The sequence below is a fragment of the Diplotaxodon limnothrissa genome, linkage group LG3, assembly GCF_057381915.1.
Source record: "Diplotaxodon limnothrissa isolate DT_005_m linkage group LG3, D_limnothrissa_male_GT1.1, whole genome shotgun sequence".
Taxonomy (NCBI): domain Eukaryota; kingdom Metazoa; phylum Chordata; class Actinopteri; order Cichliformes; family Cichlidae; genus Diplotaxodon; species Diplotaxodon limnothrissa.
Genome location: NC_140598.1, coordinates 54,253,752 through 54,264,161, shown reverse-complemented (window position 1 = coordinate 54,264,161; position 10,410 = coordinate 54,253,752). Strand labels below are relative to the sequence as shown.

The 10,410-nt window shown below is 40.5% G+C and overlaps 1 protein-coding gene across 1 annotated transcript; it reads left to right on the top strand.

Annotated features, from left to right (window-relative positions):
• Positions 1-3,661: 3,661 nt before the first annotated feature.
• Positions 3,662-4,963, top strand: LOC146636602 (alpha-2 adrenergic receptor). The gene has a single exon (XM_085350928.1). The coding sequence runs from the start codon at positions 3,662-3,664 to the stop codon at positions 4,961-4,963; it is 1,302 nt and encodes a 433-aa protein (XP_085207054.1).
• The last annotated feature ends 5,447 nt before the right edge of the window (positions 4,964-10,410 follow it).

Sequence of the window (10,410 nt, the reverse complement as noted above, 5' to 3'; positions counted from 1 at the left end):
TATCATCCCCTTTTTGCCCCTTGAAAAACAAGAAAAAGAAACAACACAGAGAAGCTAGAAGACAAATGTATTGTTTTTTTTCCTTGTCCATTCAGTATACTTTGATTGTTCAAACATTTAATTAAAAATAACCAGAAATGTATAAAACACAATTCATTTAAATACCTATTTTAAGTCAGCTGGTGTGATGAGACACTTGGACTTAGTGCATGAAGTACTTCTAAGGAGGATGACTGTGTATCAATGGGATGCTGCTGAGTTATTGATGTAGATATTAAAGACACTGGTCATATTATTACATTTGTAAAGTGGTTTTACTTCAAACTTATTTTCATCGCCTTTTCATTTTACTTCAGATGCTTTGGCTAAAGGTTATGTTTCTACTAGATTTTCAACAGTTGGCATATTATTAGTCCACAGACTCAGTCACATCTTTCTGGTCTTGAATATAAAGTAAAGTATAATTGAGTGATGAATGCTTTTGATCGAGATCAGTGGGTGTCATGATTATCAACTCAGGCATCTCTTCATCTTAACCCTTGTGTGGTGTTCATATTTTTGTTACTCAGCCAGTGTTCATGGGTCTGGTGGACCCGCTAGAGTTTTGGCTTTCCAAATGAACACTATCAAACAATTTTATGTTAAATTACTCAACAGATGTTTACTTCATCCCAATTACAAGCCATATGAACAGCAAACATGGTTCATTTTTTCCCTTTACCTTTGTTAGATCACATTTATGAATTAATGTGCTTCTCGTTTTTGTTTTTTATAAAATGTTATAAAAAAAATTAATCAGTTATAATCAATTGGAGTGAGTGGAAAGACACAACACATTTACACGTGAAGCAATATGTTTCACAACTAAATGGGATCAGCTGCTCATCAATGGTGACATTAGGCCCAGGGTTGTAAAACAGGGGGAGGTGGTGCACCCCTTATCCCACACTGTCCTGATGGCAGCTAGCTTGTCTCTCTGCCGTCGAGCTAGTCTGTCGTCTCGGTTATCAAAACGGATAATCCTGGAAATTTTGTGGAAGTTTTCCAGAGACATTGATGCACGGAAAGGTTCTTGCCGGTTTCTGCATCCCACAGGGATCCTGTGGATTCCCCTTTGGACCTGAAAACTCCTGCAAGGATAAGAACCCCAAAGTAGGCCTTTGGGGTTCTTAGATGAATTTGGTCCATCTCCTTCCACCTCTCTCCAAAAAAACACCTTCCTTCTAGATTACTGCAATCCAGAATAATTTTCTGGATGGAATCTGGGATGAAAAGCTCAAATGAAGACTTGATGTCCTGCACATGAGTAACTGTCAGCCGTGTTGGCCCTGGCTTATCACAGTAACAGCTCTGCAGGGTGGCTCATTTCTTGGGCAAGAAGACCATTCAATGTCACCAGTTATTGACATCCATATTTCTTCACTTGCTGTCTGGTGGGCTTGTTCTGGTCCTGGAGCTGGCTGCAGATGGGGTACTTGTCTTTGTTTTGTTACTAAATGGTGCTCAACCTCATCCTCTTCTTCAAAGTCACTGTCAGACTCTGAATTTTCAGAAATGTGAAATATTCTGAAACCTCTTTGTCAACATCATCATCCGAAGCCCCTCTTCCAAAATCAATTGGATGGCCCTCGCAGCAGATAATCTTTTGCCATCTTGATCAGTTGTGATAAGGAACCACACTGGCAAAGTCTTATTTATAGTATTATGCCACTAATTTGCAGGTGGGACAGGGTATGAGAAAATAAAATTTGGATCCCTCAAGAAAGAGGGTAAAATGTGCGGGAATGTCAGAGCAGACGGTGTTGATAGTTGAATTTTCAACAATGTTGCAACTTTGTGCGGGAGCAGGAGGGGAAGAAAACACTATCAGCAGCACCAGAAAGGAGGAAGACAGAGTGTGGGAACACAGGACCTACACTTTCAACACTTTTATTAGACCTGGGTCCAGTGGACCCGAACACCTTGTATGTAATGTAAATGCGTGGGGGGAGGTACAGTATGAGGTCATTGAAAATTAGTTCGGATTTATGTTCTTCACAGAAAAAAGGCCAAAGCCAATGAATTTCAGGTTGAAAAAATAATTAATTGTTTAATTTTTCTTTTGAAAAAAACTGAAAACGGGTCTCACAGACCCGAACACCATACAAGGGTTAAACCTATTCAGATGTATTCTTTAGTGTATACGTGCGTTCAAGCGGGTGGATGTAACACTCGGCTGCTGCAATGTTTTATTTTTCGGGTTTTTTCCTATGTATGTGGGAAGGATTGCAGGATTTTTTGTGCATACAAATGCGCTAACTGAGGTTGAAAATATAATTCCGTTGCAATCTGCTGAGGAAATCACGTGAGTCTAACACTGCTGCCCCACGGAACAGAATTAAAGCTGTGAAATTCCGTCTCTTGCGCTCATGTTTTCGTATATTTGGTAGAAGTAGCTGGCATTTTGAATTTTCTTCACAGTCAAGTTGTGTTATTCGTATTTTTTTTAAAAAGATCCCATGGGGCTCAGAAATGTTAACACTGGCATAGCTCCAGGCATCTTTTATTTTTTTTAACCTGTTAACATACGTGCTGTGCATCCCCCAGTGGTACTGCCAGATGTTCAAGTATAACGCACACCAGTGCATGCAGGTGTGTGTGTGTGTGAGGGGGTGGGGGTGGGGGGAGGGGCTCATGTAGCGTGGAGGTGTGTGTACGATGAGGTGAAACGCAGTAGACCTAGCAGCCTGCCTCTCAGCAATGAGCTCAGCTCCAAAATCCCAACTCTCACACTCCGCCTCCGTGATCTCCTCAAAACTGCTGCCACACACACACACACACACACACACACACACACACACACACACACACACACACACACACACACACGGCGCTCCACAAATTAAATCCTGTCCGACTCTTGATCACACTTTCTTTTTCTTTTTTTCATTTCATCTCAAACGGCCTGGCTGACTGTCTCTTCCCTTAACGGCCATAAACAACCTTTAGGACTCTGCAGCGGGGAAATAGTTGATGGTGATGAGTGCAGCAATACTGACCTCCAGTGAGTTGAGGTTTATTAAAGAGAAGAGGAAGTTTTTCAGGTTTTATAGACACTTAAAACTCAACCAGCACGTCAATATACAGAGTTCTCTCTCGCTCTCTTATCGACTTATACATTTTCAGATGTTATTAATACTATTTACATTAATATTTTTGCATCGGTTTGAGATCATGTGGACACAGCCTTATCACATTCCCACAATATGAAAATAATGTGTGCCGGGGGCGGGGCGGCAGTGGGTGAGTTTTATGAGAACAACACTTGGGGCATCATTAAGAGCGAGAGCGCACCATGCTGAAGGAAGGGGAGCTGCGGCTGGATGTCATTCAACTCCTGACGAACAGGAGCCGTGACAAAACTATACCAGGGGTGTCTTTCCAATTCAAGCAAGTTGTCTTGAGACACACCCGATCAACAGGCTGTAAGAGCCTCCAGAGACTTCGTTAACTGGGATTTTATTTTATTTTTTGCGTGCGCCCGTATCCATGTCGTCAGATTTGTAAATTAACCACGGAGGAACGCGTTTCTGATGGACTCTAATGACAGGAGCATTAGAGATCTGAAAAGAACTGACAAAATCCAACCAGGATATACACACACACGCAAATATATGTAACAATGGATTCGTTCAACGCCAGCGGAATGGATGCGTTCACGGTGATCCATTTAAATTCCTCCTGGACGCTGGACAGTGGATATTCTTTAGCAGCGATAGCTGGCATCGCCGCTCTCGTAAGTTTTCTCATTCTTTTTACCGTTGTTGGAAATATTCTTGTGGTTATCGCTGTGTTAACGAGCCGGGCACTGAAAGCCCCCCAAAACCTTTTCCTGGTGTCTCTGGCCACAGCGGACATCCTGGTCGCCACTCTCGTGATGCCGTTTTCTTTGGCAAATGAACTCATGGGTTACTGGTATTTTGGAAAAGTTTGGTGCGGTATTTATCTGGCTCTGGATGTTTTGTTTTGTACTTCATCTATTGTGCATCTGTGCGCAATAAGCCTGGACCGATACTGGTCCGTTACGCAGGCTGTAGAGTACAACCTGAAGCGGACTCCTAAACGCGTCAAGTGCATTATCCTGATCGTGTGGCTTATATCTGCGTTTATCTCCTCTCCGCCGCTCATATCTATCGACAGCAACAGTGAGATCAGCTCTCAGCCTCAGTGCGAGCTGAATGATGACACTTGGTACATCCTCTCCTCCAGCATCGCGTCCTTCTTCGCTCCCTGCTTAATCATGATCCTGGTCTATATCAGAATATACCAGGTGGCCAAAACCAGAACCAGAAGCATGTCGGGAAAAAAACCCGGGCCAGATGGCGTTACACAAACTGAGAATGGACTGAGCAAAGCCACCTCCCCTTTCCACGGCGAGAGGGAGAACGGTCACTGTCAGTGCCCGCCTACGCCCAGCCAACGCACCGTCACCGTCGGGCAACAGACTGAGGAGCCTGACATGGAGGAGAGCTCCTCGTCAGAGGGCAAAGGTCACAAGCCCCAGCTGCAGGAGTCCCAGAGAGCAAAGAGGATCAGCAACAAGAAAAGCTCGCTCTCCAAGCAATCCACTCGCATCTCCAGGGTCAGTAACAAGTCCATGGATCTGTTCACCTCCAGGAGGAAACGCCGTAAGAGCTCCCTAGCCAGGAAGAAGATCTCCCAAGCCAGGGAGAAGAGATTCACATTTGTCCTGGCTGTTGTCATGGGAGTGTTTGTTGTTTGCTGGTTTCCCTTTTTCTTTAGCTACAGCCTGTATGGTGTGTGCAGGGAACCCTGTAGGATTCCCGACCCCCTCTTTAAATTCTTCTTCTGGATTGGCTATTGCAACAGCTCCCTCAACCCTGCCATTTACACCATCTTCAACCGGGACTTCAGACATGCCTTCCACAAGATTCTCTGCAAGTCCTGGAAAAAGTCCTTTTAGCTGTGAAGCAGAGCTGCTGCATCACTGTGACAATCTTACATGAAATATCAAATTGAATTTATAAAAAACACAGGAAAAAAAGGGAAATCTGTTGTGTTTGTTATGCCTCACTTCTGTCTCATTGTCCTGCTTTTCCAGTCATGACAGCGTGCACCCTTCAAGGAGTCCCCTCAAGCTTCAGCATAGATGTTTTCATTACAGACTTCTCACAGGCTTTCCCAGTTTGATTAATGTGCACCACATTTCTCTTATTCTCTATGAACTGTGCTGTAATTCTGTATTAAAGGACCGATATTGATAAAGCCCCCTGTACATCCACAAAAGATGCACACACGGGTGATTTATGTGCCAGGACAAACCCCCAGTTCAGCTCAGTTTTTTCCATTCCATTAAACTTTTCTATTTTTTGAACACTAAGATCATTCTTCATCACAGATTTTGTCTTGGGTAATTAGATTTAACCTATTAATATTATTTTACACATTATTGAAAATATAAAAATATGCAGCCTACAAGCACAAAATGTCATAAAACCAGATCGTTGACAAGACAGAGTCTTAGTGTGGCATTTTGAGAAATATGCTCAATGGACTTTCCAACAGTCGGTTCAATTCAAATTTATTTATATAGCACCAAATCTCAACAGTCACCTCAAGGAGCTTTATACTGTAGAGTAAGGATCCCAGAATATTAGAAAGAAAACCCCAACAATGAAAATTTGATGACAGTAGAAAGGAAAAACTCCCTTTTCACAGGAAGAAACCTCGGGCAGAACCAGGGTCAGGCAGATATCTTCAGAAACTGGTTAGCAGTGAGGAAAGAGAAAAGTTAATGCTCTTTTTAATGGACAACATAAGAGAAGATAAGAAGAAAAGATGTCTGTAAATATGTAGCATGTTTGTTCATAAGCACTACCTTGACACAGAAATGTAACAAATTCTCACTGAAAGTAGCGCATTATATAAGTTTTGTTAGTTAGTAAAAAAGAAGGCTTTCTATTTGCTGGTCTTCAATGCACATAACAAGTGGAAAATAGAGAAAGTTAGTATTGCCATAAAACTGCCCCCCATCATTAAAAAGATATATGTGTTTGATTTAGATATAGCAAGTGTAGCTAAGCTTAGCTAAGCTGATACAATGTAACTACTGCAGAGAAATTAAAGTGATACTGATCTTCTCATCCAAGCCAGCAACAAGTCAAAGAATATTTCTCAAAATGTCAAACTATTCTTTAAAATGTTATTTAAAAAACAAAACAAAAGAAAAACAAAACTGTTAGTGTTAATGCCTGTGTGGTCAGTGCTGCACTTAATCTGTAAAGAAAAAGAAAAAGAAAAAAAACAAAACAGTAGCACAAAACAGTTCATCCCCACTGTGCCTGAAACTTTCTGGCTCCCTGAAATGATGAAGCCTTTTGGAGGCTGCCCACCTGGCCCAGGTTAAGAATCCTCATACACTCATGCACCTGTGGTTTCCAACCTTGTTTCATCGCCCTGCAAACATCGCCCTTCTGCTTATATGTTTGTTTTGAAGTGAAACCAAAACAAGTCTCCTTTCTTATCTGCCTTTTTAAAGGACATATTTACTGTTTTAAGGCAATGAGGGCTACCGTGGAAAAGTCTGAAGTGATATTTATGTACAAACATGTTTGAATCTTTGACCTTTTTGAGAAAGGCAAGCAGGTTGGACGCCATTAGCTTAAATTCAACTATTTGGTTTGTTTGTCTGTTCAGCTTCCTTGATGCTGTTAGCCGTGTTTTCTTTGACAGTTTTTGAACATCGCTGCTGAAAACAGACTCTAAACTGAACTCTTTTTGTGTCACTGTAGGGTCTTTACCTCACAATACAAAGCGCTGTGAGCCAACTGTTGTTGTGATTTTGCGCTATTCTGGGTTTGGTTGTCATCATGATAATTCACAAGTCACACTGAGATATATTAAAGGACAACAGCAGGATAAATCACGGCAGATTACAGATGACTGGGTTTGACATTAAAAAATGGTTCCATGCAAAAGGGTAATTATTTTCACAGCAGCCCTAAATGACTGAGCATTTCAGATTCAATGCATTCATTCTGCATTTATTTTCCAAGAAACTACCTCTGTTTATTTGCTGCTGATTTTGGAGTGACATCTTGCAAAGTGCATATTTTCCTCTGCTTAAGCTGTCTGATGTTGTGCAAAAATAAAAGATGACGAAGTCACCTGGTGTTGTGATTTTGCAACACGGAGTCTCATTAATGGTCAAAAACATGGGGAGAAACAGTTAAGAAGCTATCACGAAATGATAAATGTTATTGCGTTTTTTTTAATATATATAAATATTTATATTCTAATCAGATGACCACTTTTGGATTAAACTTACTGACAACATCACAATAGTAAATCATGATAGTCTTTCTAGCTATAAATGCATCCTTTGATCAGATTCAAATTCAGCAAAAGTTGATCCATCCGAGAAGTTTAATTTCCATCCGACAAAGAAAATCCCCATTTATGCAAAGCCGGCGAGATCCAGGGTTTTGTTTGACTGTGTTGTACAGCATTCGTGTAAACAGACTCCTAATTAGGTGGAACAGTTGCACGATCCAGAACAAATTGGTGACTCCAAAACTGCTCATTATCATTATTTACCCAGAGAATTTAGCCCCAACGTGTTCAATCAAACTTCTGCAAATCCACATATCGTTCAGCAGCTTGAAATCCCTGAACATGGCAACGGGTGGGTGTCATAAAAAGTGTTCAGTCCCTCTGATGGACTGAGGCCATGTTCATTTCAGCGTGTTGGTGACCTTTCTGCACAATAGGTTTGATGTTGGTTCTGGCAGTGTCATAATCTAATACTCCCCAAAGACCCTGTGGGCAAGACTGAGGTGAAACTGAATTCTCCACACACCAAAGTCCTGTTTTCCTGCTGCTTTTGTGCCGTGGCTTTTGTGGGATATGATATGCATATCATTTACATAATATGTTTAGTCGAAAGACAAGAATGGACAAAGGAGCAAACCTCTGTGAGGACCTGCAATGGCACCATGCTAATCTTTTTTTTTTTTTTAATATAAAACGTAGTTAGTGGGTTTCCTCATAAAGAACTCCATTGGTGTTGTTCTGTCTGTGTTTTATGGGTTTGGTAAGTACACTGCTTTCCTACCTAAGATAAATAAAATGTGTCCTCAAGAGTCAAGAGCAAAGTGGCTTAATGGGGTGTGTGATTGATTTTAGTGATTTATTGTTGCTTTAGAAGTCAACAGTTAAAAAGAAACTGATTTGTGAAAGGAAAATGTGATTTGTTTCTTCTGTGGTTTGTAATTTGTATGAAGGTTTAGGTATCTCAAACATGTTAAACTGCATTTTAAATACATTTTATGGTTACATTGTGAGAAAATAATCAGCAGAACACAAAGCAACTGAACCGATTCTACAATGAACCCGTCAGATTGAACAGTGCTCACATGTCTTTAATAGCCGGTCCCATTTACAACCAAAAATAACAACCAGCAGACAAACATCAACATTAGCAATCAATTGGAGTTTATATTCTGGCCACATAATGAATGTAAGTCCAATATTCATCCTCCTGAGGGAAACATCTCAGCCTTTAGCTGAAGGTCGTTCCATTATGCTCACCAGATAGTCAATAGACATTGGCTGCTTGGTGTTTTGTAGGTAGTTTACAGTCATTTTTATCATAGTATTAAAAGGGAAACAGTAAGGCTGGCGTTCATGGTGGGAAAGAAGCAGACAGTAAAGCTGTGGGTCATAAAATCAAAACAAGGAGCTAAAAGACACTAAAACGCTTATAAGAAGTGACGGGAAATACAGAGTTATGAGGTACTTTTGTCAGAGTTTCTCAGAGTTTGTCATGAAAAGCAACAACCTTCATATTGGTCCACAGTGAAGAAAACCAAATTAGTCCTGTGACTCATTTTTTTAAAAGTCTTTTTAGATGCATACCCAAGCCTGCTGATATATTTTTGCTTTCAATAAATCTGCTTCCCATTGTTTCCACTCAGTAACTACACCTCCACAGACGCACTGTCAAAACTGTGAGGTTCTGAAAAAGCTCCTTTCTAAAGGAGATACTCACTCTGTAGAGAATAATGCAAAGATTCTATGTGGTGAAATAATGACATTTGTCTTTATTATTATTAGATTATGTATTTCCGTTTGCCAAGACATGCATATTTTAAACTTTAAAATATAAAGGATCCTGGCACTGCTTTATATGCACAGTACTGCATCTGTGGTAGATATGAAAACGAGTTCATCTGGTGGATGTTAGGATCGGCAGATGTCTCATCTCTCTTGGCTGTAGCGGACAGTTTTGCGGTACTTAGTTTGTACCAGATTTTGTTCAAATTTCCGTTTTATGGCTCCATAAAAGTGAAAAGTGAATTAAAAAAAGACAGCTACAGACTTAAATAAGATGAAAAAGATAGATGCCAAACACGTGACGTACAGATAAATATTTATTTCAGATCAATGTACATTTTTTTTTTTGTGAACTCCGTTTCTCCTTTTTTCCTTGTTAATATTCTCCATCTTGTAATCGAGCTTCTGAGCGAGAGTTTTGAGTGTTACAGCATCTTTACTCAGTCAGATGTCAGCATCCAGTGTTGTGTGGAAACTACAAAGACATTAAATTTAAATTTTACAGCTGACAGCTCACACAAAAATCCATAAACCCAAGAATGTGGACACGCATTTGTTAGCGCTTTAACAAATACCGCATAATGCAAGATGTGAAAAGACTACAGCCATGAAAATAAATTTTAAACACATGAAGATATCTACTCTGAGCGATTAGCATATCGAGTGGTTTTCGGCTGATTTATGGGTACATTTGCTGAGAAAGAGACTTAAGATAAAGCAGACAGGGTTTCTCGTGTCATCTTTAAACCTGGCAAATTTTGTGGAAGATGAAAGGCCTCAGTCTTGTGGATATGATGTCGCCACACCTGACCGGCTTCAATTTTCTGCCAGACATCAGACCCCAGCAGTGAGAAAACATGGGCAGGCTATCACGAGATTGCAAGAGCACACCTTTCCCAAAACCCTTTTTGGTGACTGAAAAAGAAAAAAGGAAAAAAGGAAACCCGTTTCATCAAAATTTATGTTTACCTTTGAAAAAAAGTTTCCTACTTTCTGACTCTCTGAACAGCAAATGCATAAATGCTCAGTTCACTTAAGAATCTCTCGGCAGCTGCAAAAACTGAAGACACGTCTCACAATCTTCTAATAAGTCTTTACACCGTCGCTATTTAGTGTTTACCACACACTGACTCCTCCGTGAGATTTATAAGATGCTGCATAATACAGTGTTTGACGTTAGATTATTATTTGATGTAAGACGGTGGGGTTTGCTTACCAGCAGCAGAACGTTCGGAACTTAAATCCACATTTCAGTGTGATGAATTAGCCTGTTTCATTATGGCCAATAATGCATCA